At 40.1% G+C, this 18,748-nt stretch overlaps 1 protein-coding gene across 2 annotated transcripts in view; it reads left to right on the top strand.

Moving 5' to 3' along the window:
• Positions 1-1,180: 1,180 nt before the first annotated feature.
• LOC136864387 (CTTNBP2 N-terminal-like protein) overlaps positions 1,181-18,748 on the top strand; it is a 441,040-nt gene continuing 423,472 nt past the window's right edge. For both annotated transcript variants that reach the window (XM_067141318.2, XM_067141317.2), the window contains exon 1: positions 1,181-1,575. In XM_067141318.2, the coding sequence (XP_066997419.2) occupies positions 1,447-1,575 (129 nt within the window). In that variant the 5' untranslated portion in view covers positions 1,181-1,446. The remainder of the gene's footprint in view (positions 1,576-18,748) is intronic.

The raw sequence follows: 18,748 nt of genomic DNA, 5'->3' as shown, positions 1-18,748 counted from the left end.
AAATCACTATTTTAATCAGAGTCGATCATTTCGGTGATCTTCACGATTTTATGTTAAAATATTAAAACACCACTCACTTTGGTTTCACTAATAATATGAATTATGAGTCAAAATATACTTATGGAAATAATCCTAATAATATGAGTAACTTTTATTAGTCATGTTTTCTATGAAACAATTTACTAATATTATTAGGAATATCTACTCATAATTTTGACTCATAAACTAATTACTAATATTATTAGCTAATAACTCTATGAAACATAATACTAATATTATTAGTTAATATTATTGGTTCTTACTAATAATATTAGTGAAATATGTTTTATGAAACAGGGCCGAGGGCGTTGTGTACCATTTGGCGTTACCCTTCACTGATTATTGGAGCGGTTGTCGTGATAAGATCAGACAAATGTGGCAGGATGATTGGAGTCACCCCTCGTGTCGAACAGGTTGTAGTTTGTTTACGCTCCTTCCGAACGTTCCTCACTCTCCGTGGTTTACAAAACATTTTTATACTAGACGTCACACACTAATATTATTCGATTGCGGTTAAATCATATGTGCACGTATGAAATTGGTTGAGTCTAACCTCTGTAAATGTCGTACTTCGGTTGGTATAATTATCCATATCTTGTTTCAATATCCGTTGCTCGAAGTTATAGTAGAATAAAATGGTTACAGACGCTTTTTAAGCAACAATTCACGTTACCCACTCAATTGTCATGTTTGGTACTCAATCCCACGCCCACTACTGTGGTAGCTCTATCGAATTTCCTTTCTGACACCAACACTTTCCTTTAATCTCTGTCCCTTTGTCTCCACCTTTTATGTTGACCCGAACTTGTTCTTGATGTAGCAAGTCGCCGAGAGGGATTTCTTTGGCGTGAAGCTTTGTACCTTGTGTCCTTGTGCTACTCCTATGTGTTGTAGATTAGTCGTTGGATTCATAACCCCCTTTTCAACGTTATCTTTTGCATTTTCGCCTCCTCCATACTTTGATTATTCATTATAGTGTCTGTGACTGGGTACACCGCTATCACGCGAAGGGCATTAAATTTTCAAGACAAGGCAAGACAAGAGGTCGCTTCGCACAGGCTCGATCAGCGGCGTGTATCGGGTCGGCTCGATCCCGCTCGAACACGGGTATCCTTTGCCTATCACTATTGTAAGGGATTCTTTGACGCAGATGGCACATATGATGAGCATTGAGCAGCGGCCGGAGTGAGATGAAGTTTGGTGCTGATGGTGTGTAAGGATGTGTCAAAGTGGTTTGAGTTTTATAGACTTGGTAGGGAAAAGGAAGTGCAAATTAAAAAAGAAAAGATCTGGAGTGCTCATAGCTATCCATTTAATTTGTTCTTAGAATACATTGTTAAGTGACATTTTAAACTGGTTGACATATCGTTTTTATAACACTGATGTTCCTTACGTGAATTGTCCAAGATGGCGTCAAATGCAAATTCACCAAAAACCTCCAGTCAAGGGATTTCGTCAAAATCTCCACAGCATCAACAACAGGCGCAAACATCTAATTTTGAACCGCTAGATAAATCATCGAGTAATACACTGAAGGTAAGGTATAAGATTTCGAACTACCTTTTTCCAGTGGAGATATTTTTATTAATTTTGAAGTTTCTTAATGTTGCAGTGGAATAAACATTGCGCTGTCACATATATTATTTAAGGAATGTGGTATTATTGATAAGGATCTTGAAAATATTAGGAGGATTTTTAATATCTTAATTAGTTGACATTTGAACACTGGAAGTAAATTGCTTTTGTAATCACATTTTGTGCGAATTTGCTTTGACTGCCACTGATGGGTATCGGCCCATAGGTTAGGTCTACTATGTTTCGAGTGCTATTTGTAGATGGTCCAGTGTGTTGAATGGCTGTAGGCCTTTCGGTAACAGAACTGGATTGACATTGGTGCAGTATCTAATCTTTTCTTGTTTTGTTTACATATGAGCTACTTGTCCTAACGCTGCTTTGATAGGTAGTTTGGCAGAATTATGGGCTTTGTGTCTATCCATGTTCAGAGGTTAGGGTTGACCGAGCTCGATAGCTGCAGTCGCTTAAGTGCGGCTAGTATCCAGTATTCGGGAGATAGTAGGTTCGAATCCCACTGTCGGCAGTCCTGAAAATGGTTTTCCGTGGTTTCCCATTTTCACACCAGGCAAATGCTGGGGCTGTACCTTAATTAAGGCCACGGCCGGTTCCTTCCCACTCCTAGCCCTTTCCTGTCCCATCGTCGCCATAAGACCTATCTGTGTCGGTGCGACGTAAAACAACTAGAAAAAAAAAGTTAGGGTTGACCCATCTTCTGTAGTTACAGGTTTAACATGCTTTGTTATTGCTTTGGAATATTTATATATGCTGTAGATTAATTTGGCATGCACATTATTTGCAGTGTAATTCTTGATTCAGACTCCTTTTGTAAGAGATTTTTATATAGATACAGTTAATTATATTTTACATGAAGTTTATTGCTATACGAGTGCAGTGTTTGGGTGTCTGATGTGCAAGTAATTCAAATAACCATTTGTAGCTAGGATTGGATTGAAGTTTGTTTCATCAATGTGAGGTGCTGACTAATTTAATTATGGAAATTCATTGCTGCCTGTTGACATTTTTGGTTTTCATTTCATGAGATATGCATTTTAGTGGAACGTGGCTTTGGAATCCTCCTGCGATTGCCAGATTGTTTTGGTCCTATGAATGGGTCGCATGGATGAGGCCAGCTAGTTATGCTGCTCACAAAATTGAATTTAGCTGATTAAATATATGTCATTGATTTACAAGAAGAAAATTTCTTGTAAATGATACAAAGGCTCATTCTACTAGCACTTTTCCAATAGAATGGAAGTACACCATCTTTAAATTTGGAAAATTAATTCAAGGACTAGCTGTGCTGGTAAGAAATGAATAGGCATAGTTTTCCTTGCCAGAATCAAAAGTAATAAGTCTCGAACATATTGAAGTTTTTGTGTTGCCACATGCTCCAAAAATTGTAATACACCTGTCGTTATGTTTGGAGCTGTTATTTATATTCTTCCTCTGGGTTTCAAATTTTATATATACATCTCTCGAGTGTATCAACAATCTACAAAAATAAATAAAACCTATAACTATAAATAAAGTCCGATATGGTTAGAACCAATATTATTCTTATGACTGAGGAACTTGGCTAGGTAGCTTAAGCTTGTATTCGGATATAGTGGTTTGAACCCTACCATCGGCAGCCCTGAGCGTGGTTTCCCATTTTCACACCCAGCAAATGCTGAGGCTGTTATTTAATTAAGGCCATGGCTGCTTCCTTTCCTGCCCTAGCTCTTACCTATCACATTGCTGCTGGAAACCTATCTGAGTTTGTGTGATGGTAAACTGCTTTCAAAGAGAAAATTTTTAAAAAATCAAGGAAGATCTATGCATAAGACTTTTCTAAACTTGCTCACATAGTTTTAACAGCCAACTGATGAATATGAATAATTCTAACCTGTTTCCAGTTTCTTTTTTTCTTTTTTTCTTTTTTTTTTTTTGCTACGGGCTTTACGTCGCACCGACACAGATAGGTCTTATGGCGACGATTGGATAGGAAAGGCCTAGGAGTTGGAAGGAAGCGGCCGTGGCCTTACTTAAGGTACAGCCCCAGCATTTGCCTGGTGTGAAAATGGGAAACCACGGAAAACCATCTTCAGGGCTGCCGATAGTGGGATTCGAACCTACTATCTCCCGGATGCAAGCTCACAGCCGCACGGCCAACTCGCCCGGTATTTCCAGTTTCAAGACTGGATTAAAGCCTCTGATAAGGCCAAAATGTATAAAACTTCTTGTTGGAGGTTTTACTTGCTCCGGTGGAATAATGATAAAATATTATAGAACTTTACTGGGATGAGTACTATACGCGAACCTTTTCTTGAGCCCGATTTTTACGGGTTGAGGAGAAAGGAGGGAGCGCTGACGGTTCCGGTTATACTGCCAACAGGATGGAAATGAAATGTGAATTGAATCGATAATATGATCGATCGATATGAATTTTCTAAACATTTATTATCTTACGCCAACAACTGTGTCACACATACATTACTTAACATTATACAACATTCCTGGATGCGAATCTTGTTCCTAGCATGAATTATATAGTTTAGCTTTGCTGTGTAAACAACATCAGTACTAGTTCGTAAAGTGTACGCCAGATGTCGCACAGCGATGCATAGTTTGTGTTTCAAAGGTTGCCAAAATGGATGTTGAAGATAACCGAGGTCTACCGATTCAGCACTAGGGAGCTCAGGGCTCAAGAAAAGGTTTGCGTATAGTATGAATGGTAGGTGAAAATGCTAGAGGAAACCTGATCATCCCTCACATTGTCCTGTACCAGTTTCACTTAGTCTGTAATTTACTACTTGTGGTAGGACAATGTCTAATTGGGTAAGTCAGAGAAGTGAGGGGTATGTCTAGCCAGTTAATATGAAAACATACTTCACTCCATCCTTTACCTTAAAAATTAGGGTGGTTAACGACAGCATCGATATAAGCTTTTGTGTAATATTGGATGTAGTTTACTAAAAGGGGTGCATGTTTAGGGATGGGAAAGTTATGCAAGAAAGATGTAGCCTAAAGTGATGCTTGAAGTACCAGAGAGGAGAGACCTTTTTTTTTAATGCTTCCCAGGTACCCACTTACTTATATTACTTATTTTGAAAAATTAAATTCTTGCATCACCTGTGGCCTCAGGGCTGCCACATTCTGTAAAAATAACAAAACTACGAGGTTTGAAAGTGTTGTGGTGTGTCGGATGTGTCTGCATTATGAATATATTAAGCACAGTGGGAAGGAAATTCTCTGATTTCTTTTTAGTCGGACCAATAGTCATGTCTCTAGCCGCACGTATGTTGGCAGCCTTGTATAGTGTGTTATGACATTGTTCGAGCTACATCATATTAGATTCCTAACCTCTCTTTTGCATCACCCTAAAATTTTACCCAGTTTTATGGTAGAACTTGAGTTTCTGTCATAAACACACTAACACTATATGCAGATATAACATTAAATTATAACACTACAATTGTAATAAATAAATTCATTATAAATAAATAGTCTAAGTACTGCAGTCTCTACTGAAAGATATCATAGCAGTAAGGAAATGGGTTAAAACTCAATTACATAGCATGATAATCAAGTAATCTGTGGACATGCAATGAACTGATTCTATCTACAACAGGAAACCTATTCCTTATCGATTTTCCTTATTTGAGTGGTTTGTATTCACTCATTGTCACTGCAGTGGATGTTATAGTAAGGCACGATGATTCTTCAGCTTAGAACAATGGATAACAGATAAATGGTGTATTGTATCTGTTCACGGACACTGTGTTATCACATAAGATGTTGCAATAGGGAACAATGATTCTTCAGCACCGAACAATGAATAACCGACAATGTTAAGAAAATCACATAATACAGTCAACAACTAGTGAAATAATAACTTAGAGAATACCCAATCACTGGGAGATGCTCAATGTACACAGATTGATGTTGTGGGTCACCTGTCCTGAGAATGGTTTGATGATTCCCATTGTCACTTCCGTGCAAATTCTGGGACAGTTTCTATCCATGGGCTGCATCAGATTCCTTCTACCTTCTTACCCAATTTTGTTCACCTTCATTCATTTCATCTTCATTAGCTCCTCAACTGAGGTTGGTTTCAGGAAGAGCATCGAACCGTTAAAAACTTGCCGTATAATTTTGTCTCGCCTCATCCCCGATCCCGCATTAGAAAAGGAGACTGATGTTTAGGTATACACTAGCAGAAATGGAAAATGTTACACCATGAAGTACCACTCCGATATTCATCAAATTTTGTGGAGATGTTCATCATATAACGGGTATTAAACAATTAAACTTTTCCATTCGTAACTGCTTCTCATCATCATTAGTATGGGGTATGACCTCCACGGGCATGAATGCACTCTTGTATTTAGTGTGGCATGGAAGCAAATGGCCTCTGAATGTCATCTTGAGGGATTTCTCCCCATGCCTGAAACACATGCTGTGTCAGTTCATGACGATTGCTGGCTGGACGCTGGTATGACTGTATAAGTCTTCCCATCACACCCCAGACACGCTCTGTGGGTGACAAATCAGGGGACCGGGCAGGGCAGTCACGGATCCATACATTCCTCGAGGGATTTCTGGTGTTAACTGCAATGTGGGCTCTTGCATTATCCTGCTGGATTATGCCATTTGGTAGCCTCGTCATAAAGGGTATGACAACAGGTTCTACCATTCTTGCTACATACTGGCTAGCATTTAGTTTCCCTTCAACAAGTACCAAATCCATCCTGTTGTCATATCCAATTGCTCCCCACACCATAATTACAGGAGTTGGAAAGGTATGCGCCTCAATAATCGCTGCTTCCTGTGTGACCTTTCACCAGGTCATCTACGAACATGTTCACGTCGATCTGACCGCCGCAAACAAGTGAGACTCATCGCTGAATACCACAGAATGCCACTCAATGTCTCAGTTGATTCTGCCTATACACCATGCAAGTCTCTGTAGTCTGTGATTTGGTGTCAGCGTTAAACAACGCATGGGAACTCCAGATCTCAACGCAGCTTCCAGTAATCTGTTCCCGATAGTTCGTGGTACCGAGCTCGATAGCTGCAGTCGCTTAAATGTGGCCAGTATTCGGGAGATAGTAGGTTCGAACCCCACTGTCGGCAGCCCTGAAAATGGTTTTCCGTGGTTTCCCATTTTCATACCAGGCATACCTTAATTAAGGCCACGGCCAGTTCTGTCCCATCGTTGCCATAAGACCTATCTTTGTCAGTGCGACGTAAAGCAACTAGCAAAAAAAAAAAAAAAAAATGTTCCTGGTGACACTCTGCCCATAACCTATGCCCGAATTTCATTTGTTGTCATCCTTCTGTTCGTCAGAGCCAGCTGATGATTCCTTATGATCTTCTCTTGGTGTATTCCTTCTGGAAGGGCCTGTGTCTGCTCTTCGTGCCACCCTGTTGTCTTGAGTCCATCTTGTCATTACTCGTTCTGCAGTCATTGCACTACAGCCAACTGTCTACACAATCTGTCGGTATGATGCACCCTTATCCCTCATTCCAGTGATTTGACCTTTCATAAAGTCTGAAGTGTTATGATAATCTTCCCTTGCACGTTCTCTAGGCATGCTGTGTTGCGATTTCTACCTGAAAAGAGACAGTAATGTTGGACACGCTCAACAGCCATCACCAAGGCCTGGATTTTGTTGACCTAAAAATGCTTTAAAATGACCTTAAAATGATCAAATGTCCTAAAAACGAACAAAAATTTACCTACAAATCCCAAGTATTTATTGTTTGAAACTAAATTATATACATTTCTAGATATGAACAATATTAATAATTGATATTTTCTCTAATTTCTACATAGCAATATGTCAATTCTTTGTTTTGGAATCTCGGTTTTCCTTAGAAACAAAATGTACCGGTATGAAGATATTCTGACACTAGGTACTCCATAAAGAGAAATGATCTGAAAAGGAAAACAACGTTCTTTCAATGTCAGGAAAATTCTCCCTCACGTCTTCTGCCACTCTGTGGAAAGCATGAGCTAGACAAGTTACATGCACCATTCTTGAATAAAAAGTTTTGATAGCTTTACCAGCTTTAACTGTGTTAGGCGCGGCATCGGTCACGAGAAGTAAAACTTCATTGTACCTCACACCGTCAGATCACAGCAGAACCATGGCCCTGTCAAACATTCAACATATTGTAGAATGATTGACAGATTGCAGGACTTCACAAGTTAGCAAAAATATTTCTCTGGGATTATCTATTTCCAGGGTTCCTACAATTACATTAGCTACGTAACGACCTTCAACACCAGTAGTTTCGTCTACTGAGACAAAAATCTTCTTTCCGCTTGTTCTTTCCCGTATTCTTTGAAGTGTTTTTTCATAGCAGCGTGGTATGCAATTTTTCCTTAGTGTAGATTTGTCCGGAATGGAATGACCTGTATACCGTGCTAGGAACTGCCTTAATTTAGGAATAGTGTATGAAGAGGAATATTTGCTATGACAAAAACTTCACACAGTTCATTAAAAAAGGCTGAGATTTTACCTCTGCTTGATGATGCGTTTTGCATGAGTAACTGTTGAGTACTTTTCTTTCTGCTGATACTCTGAATACCGCGCACATGTTTGTCGTGACTGACGTGCTGTTAAACAGTTAATCTTTTTGCTGCTGCCACTTTCACTTCACACACTTTACAGAATCGTATTTCACCATCTGTAGAAAAGGTATCTTCCCCGAATTCATGGACAATTTGTCTCAAATGACCTGCCTTGGATGGTTTTACCTTTGGCATTTTAACACGCACTCAAAATGATTACACGCAACTGACATCTACAAACTGTAATACCAATATAAATGGTCCGTTATTGGACATTATAAATTTTCCAGCTAACTCATTCCTGGTTGCCTGCGCTTCGCCCTCGTGTGCTAAGTTGGTACTTACTGATGACGCCAACTTACCACACAAGGGCAAAGCGCAGGCAACCAGGAATGAGTTAGCTGGAAAGTTTATAATGTCCAATAATTGGACCATTTATATTGGTATTATAAATTTACTCATTCGGGACAAATATTTCAGGTTTCCTATGGGAATAAACATCTATATCATCTACAAACTGTACAACTAACACTGACCTGAAGGAACAAGGAAATAGAGTACACTGGCAGGAAATACCTCACTGCTGACGTCACACTGTGAACACACTTCCCTGGTGAACTGATAAAGGCTTAGCCCTTGTCTGAAGGTCATCCAAGAATAGCTTAGCTCTCACCTCCTGTTAAGACACAAAGGTGAGGGATGTACAAAGCTATGTGCTCAGCTCACAACTGAGTGCAGAAACTTTCGAAGATGAACCTTCACGTAAACCTTAAAGTACGTCAAAATATAGGAACTGGTTGGCTGATGACGTAAAATGTGGATTCTTATTTAAAAATAACCAATAAGAAAAATAAAATGATTAAAAATGACAAAATAATGACGTAAAATGCGAAAAAATGACCTAAAAATCAAATACTTCCAAAAATGATGAAAAATGACTTAATAAATATGCATTTCTGTAATCTTGGGGCTATGAACAGGATTTGCATATAACTTAGCAACTTCTATGACGCACCTATTAAAAGATGACATATCATTGAAATCCAGGCCCTGGCCATCACGTACACACGCCAGCCGCCATCTTTAGGAATGGCGTTTTTCTGTATTAACAATTAGGTCGCATGAGGATGAAATTTTAATCAGCATATTTCAGAGGCATGGAAATACCGGGGTATCAGTTTGGTGGCATTCAGTCAAGGTGTTCATGGTGTAACACTTCCCATTTTTGCTGAATGCCATTTCTTCTACACAAAGGGGCTATGGTGATAGACCCTGTAGAGCTATGTATTTCCTATTACATTTGACTCTTGATTATCCTTGGGCGGATAACCATGGCGGTATAAGAAAATATAAGATAGATTTAAGGCAAGTTTCAGCCACTAGAACTTTTCACTCTGAACTTCATATCACAACTGTGATTCACAGCTTTTCACCTCTCTAGCAGTTGAAGTAGCAATTTGCCTTGATCATGTTGGAGTTCAGTTTTAGTAACAGAGTGCCTACAGTACACAGTACTATTAATTGGTTTCTGTTAGTGCCGTTCAACATCCAGATAAAGTAATTGCGCAAAGCAGTACAATGGAAGGTGGAAATACACTGACTGACAGAGCAAATGCAACACCAAGAAGGAGTGGTTCGAATGGGATGAAAGTTGGGGAAAAAACAGAGACGGCACGGACGAATAATTGATGTTTATTTCAAACCGATATGCAGGTTACACAATGCGCACGGCATCGACTCAGTAGGATGTAGGACCACCGCGAGCGGCGATGCACGCAGAAACACGTCGAGGTACAGAGTCAATAAGAGTGCGGATGGTGTCCTGAGGGATGGTTCTCCATTCTCTGTCAACCATTTGCCACAGTTGGTCGTCCGTACGAGGCTGGGGCAGAGTTTGCAAACGGCGTCCAATGAGATCCCACACGTGTTCGATTGGTGAGAGATCTGGAGAGTACGCTGGCCACGGAAGCATCTGTACGCCTCGTAGAGCCTGTTGGGAGATGCGAGCAGTGTGTGGGCGGGTATTATCCTGCTGAAACAGAGCATTGGGCAGCCCCTGAAGGTACGGGAGTGCCACCGGCCGCAGCACATGCTGCACGTAGCGGTGGGCATTTAACGTGCCTTGAATACGCACTAGAGGTGACGTGGAATCATACGCAATAGCGCCCCAAACCATGATGCCGCATTGTCTAGCGGTAGGGCGCTCCACAGTTACTGCCGGATTTGACCTTTCTCCACGCCGACGCCACACTCATCTGCGGTGACAATCACTGACAGAACAGAAGCGTGACTCATCGGAGAACACGACGTTCCGCCATTCCCTCATCCAAGTCGCTCTAGCCCGGCACCATGCCAGGCGTGCACGTCTATGCTGTGGAGTCAATGGTAGTCTTCTGAGCGGACGCTGGGAGTGCAGGCCTCCTTCAACCAATCAACGGGAAATTGTTCTGGTCGATATTGGAACAGCCAGGGTGTCTTGCACATGCTGAACAATGGCGGTTGACGTGGCATGCGGGGCTGCCACCGCTTGGCGGCGGATGCGCCAATCCTCACGTGCTGACGTCACTCGGGCTGCGCCTGGACCCCTCGCACATGCCACATGTCCCTCCGCCAACCATCTTCGCCACAGGCGCTGCACCGTGGACACATCCCTATGGGTATCGGCTGCGATTTGACGAAGCGACCAACCTGCCCTTCTCAGCCTGATCACCATACCCCTTGTAAAGTCGTCTGTCTGTTGGAAATGCCCCCGTTGACGGCGGCCTGGCATTCTTAGCTATACACGTGTCCTGTGGCACACGACAACACATTCTACAATGACTGTCGGCTGAGAAATCACGGTACGAAGTGGGCCATTCGCCAACGCCGTGTCCCATTTATCGTTCGCTACGTGCGCAGCACAGTGGCGCATTTCACATCATGAGCATACCTCAGTGACGTCAGTCTACCCTGCAATTGGCATAAAGTTCTGACCACTCCTTCTTGGTGTTGCATTTGCTCTGTCAGTCAGTGTAGTTTGTAAGTTTTGAAAAGGCAGCTCTACACAGCACATGTCTTTGACTTACGGTCTGGATGAAACAGCAATCAGGGATATCTGGAAAAGCAAAACCAAAAATAATTCATTTTGTGAACAACTTTTAATCACCAGGGGTTTGCCAAAGTGGAAAACAATGAACAAGTGTACCTGTGCACAACAGTATAAAGTAATGATGGGATGGTTTCAACGAGCAGGTTGCAAGTATGTGGGTAATATGCTCCCATCAGTATTTGTTTCACCTCTTTTGGAGATTATCCTGTGTTTTCAGGTATCCTCTCTATCCTCAGTCACCGTGCATTAATGAGAGTCAACTATTCATGTTTCTGTAGTGGTTGGTAGTGTTGTATTTATATGAAGAGAAGTGTGTTGTGATACAAATACCCAATCCTCAAGTTAGAAGAGTTTACCAAATTCAGTTAAAGCCCAAACCCAGTTAGGAATCAAACCCAGAACCCTATGGACCAAAGGCCTCAGCGCTGAGCATTCACCCAAAGAGCTCGATAGCTGCAGTCACTTAAGTGCGGCCAGTATCCAGTATTCGGGAGATAGTGGGTTCGAACCCACTGTAGCCAAGTAGGTACGGACTCAGATTCACAATGGGAAGGTGGCTGTTTTGAATACTCTTTAGGGATTTTTTAAGTCTGTCAACAGCAGCAGCATGCAGATCAATCAGAAATCTCCCATCACGCATATTACACACAGGTAGGCCATTCACTGTGGAACGCAAAGACCTCGCGTGCGGGTAGTTGCTCTCGTTGAACAAAGAAATTGAAGATGGTTTTGCGTGGTTTCCCATTTTCACACCAGGCAAATGCTGGGGCTGTATCTTAATTAAGGCCACGGCAGCTTCCTTCCCACTCCTAGCTCTTTCCGATGTTCGCCATAAGACCTATCTGTGTCGGTGCGACGTAAAGCAACTTACAAGTAACTTTTCTCATTTTGGTTCCGTATTGAAGATGATGTATATCAAAAATATTATAATAATATTTGTGGTAAAGCAACTTGTAAAAAAAAATTACTGATTTATCCTCTTTATTTGACTCTCATGCTGTTGTGTTTTTTATATATAGTATGGAAATATTCGTTTAAAAAAGATAGGTAAAAATGTTGCATGCTCTTTAGTTTCTGATAATGTTAGCATGAAGTTCTTGCTTACCAGTATCTGTAGCGTATATACTGCAGAGCTCCTTGCTATTTTAAAAGCTCTCCAGTTTGCATTGAATGAAGAACAATGCCACCGGGTGAGTTGACCATGCGGTTAGGAGCGTGCAGCTGTGAGCTCGCATCCTGGAGATAGTGGGTTCGAACCCCACTGTCGATAGCCCTGAAGATGGATTTCCGTGGTTTCCCATTTTCACACCAGGATGTACCTTAATTAAGGCCACGGCCGCTTCCTTCCCATTCCTAGGCCTTTCCTGTCCCATCGTCGCCATAAGACCTACATGTGTCGGTGCAACGTAAAGCAACTAAAAAAAAAAAAAAAAAGAACAATGCAATTTTCTCATATGTACCAAATAGTTCACTTCTCTGCAATCTGTTTCCTGCAACACCCACTGTTGCCACAGATTCAAGACCTTTTAGCCTGGTTGCAGGTTGCTGGCACCGAATCGCTTTTGTATGCCTTCTAAGCCACTTTGTGATTGTGGAAATGAACTTTATTATTATTAACAAATACATTACAATTCGGAAATATCCTAGTGGCAGTGATCACTCACAGTAGTGTGATAATAAAGTTAAAACATAATTACCCAACAACAACAGCAACAACAAGAGTACAAGAAGCAATGCTATGGAAATAAAATATCACAAGAAATACTACTATTTTAACATTATAAATCCAGCATCATATACGAATTGACACACAACTTAAGTATTTCCAGTGCTTAACACTACAACTTACTATAGATTGATTTTGCCGGGCTGAGTGGCTCAGACGGTTGAGGCGCTGGCCTTCGACCCCAACTTGGCAGGTTCAATCCTGGCTCAGTCCACTGGTATTTGAAGGTGCTCAAATACGTCAGCCTCGTGTCGTAGATTTACTGGCACATAATAGAACTCCTGCCGGACTAAATTCCGGCACCTCGGCGTCTCCGAAGACCGTAAAAGTAGTTAGTGGGACGTAAATCAAGTAACATCATTATTATTATTAGATTGATTTTACTACTTAACATTACAACACCATCATATACAAATTCACATGTACCTTAAGTATTTCAAAATTCTTACACCATGAGTTACAGTAGATTGAGCGGTCCAGTTACTATTGTCCTAGCATTGTAAATACAGCACATGTATATACTAATTCACACATACCTCAAAGAATTCAGATGCTTTAATACTACAATTGGATTGTGTTATGTATCACTTGACCATGCACCAAAAGTAGATTTTGAGATATTGACAAAACTCAAAATTCTTTGTATTAATTCATATTTCATATTAAATGTGAGGTATTATGTACCAAAATGAAGATAGAAACGTAAATTTTCTTCATAAAGGATCAAATTTAGGGATGTTTGAAGTATATTGTCGTAATATGAGATAATGGCGCTTGGTCACTTGATGTTTTATTGCGGTTACATTAGGGTTTTTTTTTTTTTTTTTTTTTTTTTTTGCATCACATGACCAGCAAATAAAATTGTCATTTAGGGCCGGTATTATAATTAAGGTTTAAACTGAAGATTGAGTTAAACTGTAACTAGAGTTTAAACCGATGTTGAGTCTTATAATGACCGGCCTAAGTTAAACTGAGGTGAAGAAGGAAATATACGATCTTTGTAGCAGTGACTTGTGAGAAAAGATGACAATCGATAATGTTTTGTTTACTTCTTGTAGGGAAAATTTTGGATAAAAACAATAAACGTCGTCCTAATTTTACATGTAAGGAAAGAGAATTGCTTGTGCAATATGTACAGAAATACAGTGGCATTATTGAGTGCAGAAAGACAAGACGCTATGACTTGGAAGAAAAAGAATTGGCGTGGGAGAAACTTGCTGAGGAATTCAGTTCTTATAGTGGCGGCATACCCAGATCAGGAAATGAAATGACGTATGGCTTTTAGTGCCGGGATGTGTCTGAGGACTTCACCTCGCCACGTGCAGGTCTTTTGATGAGGATGAAATGATGATGAAGACGACACATACACTCAGTCCTTGTGCTAGGGGAATTAACCAATAAGGCTTAAAATTCCCGAACCTGGGATCCCTGTGACCAGCACGCTAACCATTTAGCCATGGAGCCAGATCCCAGATCAGGTAAAACTTCGAGAGTGAAGTGTGAACATGTGACGAAGTCTACAAAGATTTTGTATCAGCTACAACTTGCAGGTTTAATGAAAATAACCCCTTCCTGTTTCTGTATTGCTCTGCAGAATCTCCTCCAGGGGACTGTGTTCTGATGTGGGTACAGTCAATGGCACCAATCACTCTGGGAAACTAAGCAATTTTGTAAAACTGTTTTTACTAACTGACATGTCATTTTCCTCTATTGGTAATTTTATTTGCTGTGGAACAAGAGAAGCTATAACATCTGCCATACGTAATATAGTCCATGAAACAGTGGCCTTATGAATTCCTCCGAAATCTCCCATTGTAATAAACATATTAGTGGCGGCATTAAACCGCAATGCTATTAGTAGCTGACTGAAGGGTTCTACTACATGATTTCTGAAATAGAAGGAAGTTACTTTATTTTCTATAATTTACACTTTTGACATTCACACTGTTCAAAAAGTCAGTTTTATATTCTTACCTTTTTGTTGGATGTTTTATTATAGCACCAGTTTGCTGAAATAGGGTTATGGCAGTCTATTTTGTAAGCCTAAACCTATAAAAACTCTGATTCCATATGTGATAGTGGCGTACCCTTGCTCGAAAAACTCTTGGTGTCTGTGGTAGTTCAATAATTTGAACACTTCTTCATCATCACTTAGTATTTCTTCAAACACCTTGAAAATATTTTCGAGATCCATTCATTCTAACATGTTGTAAGGTTATGTATCCTTAAACTTCAGTTTAAACGGTAGTTGAGTGGCAATAAAATTAATCTCTAGTTAAACTTAAGATGCCATTTTATAATACGTGACTAACAGATAAACCGAAGTTTAAACTGAACCAACAGTTTAAACCTCTAATATAATACCAGCCCTTAGTGAACAATTTGACTTTTAAAAATTCAGTGGAGTGTAAAATATGGTACGGTACATGTTAACTAATTTTATTGCTTATTTAAGTACAGGTTTAAATGATACATAGCGGCATACAACATGACATAGAGGAAACATGAATTTTAGAATATAGTATAGAAATTACAGTGGTAGATCATAGTATTAACGCATCATAAACACACAGTTTCTCCAAGTGTAAAATAATCCAGGATTTTAAGAATTTTCGAGTTCAAAATCCATATTTCCACAATCAAACCCATCTATATCATCGTGTCTTCCAGAATCACTAAGCAAGCCCTTATAGAAAGGCTTAGCATCATTGGGAATTATCATCATGAGGGAGCGCAGGTCGTTTAGCTTCGCTTCTGAAGCTGGATTTCCAATGGGCCATAACGGAGTGAGCAGATCATGTGGAACTGATTCATTTTTATTCTGAAGCCGGTGAACAACTGTAGATTTCTTAATGTTCACGTCAGCAGTGCATTCTGCATCAAAATGCGTTTTGAGGAAATCCTAAAAGGTTTATCTTTCTTCAACTCTATTTCTCTCGCATGTAACCAGTTTACCTTCTCACTGTTTGTGCCTATCTTCCTGTTTACAATGTGCTTCTCCAGATGAACTGTACTATGAAAATGCGGTCATTCTGTGCACAACAAGCGCGTTCTTCTTTCGGCACATCTTCATTACATTTATGTGGTCTTCGGCGGTATAGAGGCGCTGCTGAAATTTTAAAGCACGTTCTATATCCCCAAAGTCACTGTCGTTAAGGAGAAAGCAATGTCCTGGAAACAGGAATTTTTGTGTAATCTTTTCAATAGTAGGGTGTTGTTCCAAAACTGTTTTCGGAAGTAGAAAAATCTTTATATTACGATTCTGGCCTCTGCAAGATTTTGACCACAATATGACTTCTTTGACTTTGAGCACGTTTTCCATGAGATGTTTGTACAAGCAGGATCCAACCTCCTGAGCCCCTCGTCCCTGCTTCTCCTTCCAACCAGACATAACAATGACCTTTATTATCTTTCCCACTGTGAATCCCTATGTTATATAACCACAACTGGCGCTTGTAAAATAACCACATTTGTGGGAATACGGGGAAATGGCAGTGGTTTTTTTTTTTTTCTTTTCAAGGTAAAATAAAACATTTCCAGTTTTTCATCCAACTTCGATTTTCCATATTGGAGGATTTTAGGTTCTGGGCGTATGTTGCATCCTTAAGATGTTCCTTCTTGTCATCAAAGTTTATTTTCGCTGCCAGACGAATTATTAATCTGGAGCTGTAAAATATCACAGAGGTTACACATGTCCTTCTTGATGCTCTTTTCTTTGCAAGTTGAATGCTGTCAAGAATATCCTTTTTTACAAAGAAAGTGACACAGGATTTTCATACTCCTGCTTATATAAATTGCACATCACATCCATTGTAGAATCTGGTGCCAGAAATTCTCTCTGTGTTTGTTCTCTTGCATAATGTGATTTGTATTTTGGAAACTTTATTGGTCAACTATTTCTTGAAACTTATTCTGAGGGCATCTGTTCCTTCCACTGGTGATTCCTCGTTGATCCCTTTTACCCTTTGGTGATTTTATCTTCTTTAAGGCTAGATGTACTCTGCCACTGGAAATTCTAAAAGTTTGGAGAAAGAAAGTCTGCACACCTGAATTCCACTTACTTCCTGGTCACTGTTTTTCTCTTTGAATCTTTCACTCGTTTCCATTTTATTTCGTGCTCACTTACCATGGTGCAAATGAATGCTGTTTGAGCATCGTGAGAATCTGTATTACAGAATTTCTGAAATTCATTTTTAGCACCTAACTTGGACAGACATTTGCATGGCCATAGATACTTGCGAAACTCCTTAGATTCCTTCAATTTTCCTCTCTGAGTCATGTACATTTCATTCCTTATACATTTCATTTTTCTTGTCTCCCTATTTTGACTGGGATATTTTCTTTTTGTCCTTTGGTCTTCCAGAGCATAATTCAGTTTCATCACTAGCTTCTATCCTTTATTTCTCCTAAATAAAAAGAGGAAATTATTACTGTTACGGAGTTTTTCCGTGGTAGGTAGAGGTGAAAGAAGGTGCGGGTGTGAATAGGTCTCCAGCTACGAAAGCAAAATTAATTTAAAATTTAACAAGGTTATATTTTCTTTTCAAAAACAAGAAATAACAAGCATGGCAGGTACAAAGTAGCAAGTCAAAAAGGGTAGTTACAATATTTACAGGAATTGGGCTTCGCGCCCTGATTTTACACAGCTTGGGCAATCAGCTCAGTTTTACCCCAAACACGAGTTTTAACAGAGGGGCAGAAAACCCCATTCATACCTAGGAGCCCTTGCTCCAAATTACACAGAAAAGCCTCCACGAGGCATACAACACTTAATTTTCAAAAGAGCCACTCGCTCTCAAAATTTAAGCCTCTCCCAGGCCACACCAAACTCCACCTTCAAGTTGTCCTCACTGGACATAGACACAGGGGTACAATACCCAACCTACTGAGGTCTATTAAATGAAAAGGGGCAATTACATGACCTCCAAAATAACAATTTGAGAGGAGGCAATCTGCACTCCTAATACACTTGTTTTTAAAAAAACCTAATCTGGCTCTAGGCCACTAATGCAAGGGCTAATCCCATACTACCGAGGTGACTTTAGAAAAGAGCAATTTGTTTTACATTAACGAAGAATAGGTTGAGAAAATAAGTTCACCTCAAAACAATAAGAGTGGGAGCTCGAGAGGGTTAGCACTCTCTATCCCAGAAGGTAGCTTAAAAGAGAATAGAAGAAAGATTGTTACATTTTAGGAAAAGGTTACATGGTGGAACGCTTCGCACCCTCCCCGAGAGTTAAACTGCTGAGCTAGCAAAGAAAGAATTTATTAATCGGCCATTACCTTATTGATGACCGCTGCCGAGGAAAGAGGCGCTTCCCGCCTCCTGCTATGTACTTTATACACTGAAAGATGGAACAGAAGTGGCCCGGAGACCCTAAAATCAGCAGTTTAAATCCTCTCGCGGAAGTTTCTAGGCGTTAGGGGAATGAAAACACCCGTCCACAATTACTTTATTGGCTAGGGTACAGAAACATATCCAAGATGGGGGAAGATACATCGGATTGGTCGGAAATTACTAAAAGAAATTCGGGATTGGATAAATCTAAAACAAGGGGGAAAAGAGGGGTATACAGCCAACTTAAACAACAACAGAAAGAAATTTAGCAAGAAACAAACATTTGAAATAAAAATTTCTCCAACAAAATAGTTCTTTGACTCCGCACTAGGGTGCACTATTGTTGATCTTCAGTAGTGTCCTCTAGAAGAGAAAGTTCACACACTTCTTACTTCAAGTGAAACAAAAACACATAAAAAATGA

Source organism: Anabrus simplex, chromosome 2, assembly GCF_040414725.1.
Source record: "Anabrus simplex isolate iqAnaSimp1 chromosome 2, ASM4041472v1, whole genome shotgun sequence".
In the NCBI taxonomy this organism is placed as follows: Eukaryota; Metazoa; Arthropoda; class Insecta; order Orthoptera; family Tettigoniidae; genus Anabrus; species Anabrus simplex.
The sequence above is the reverse complement of the archived record's forward strand: the minus strand, read 5'-3'. Positions and strand labels throughout refer to the sequence as shown.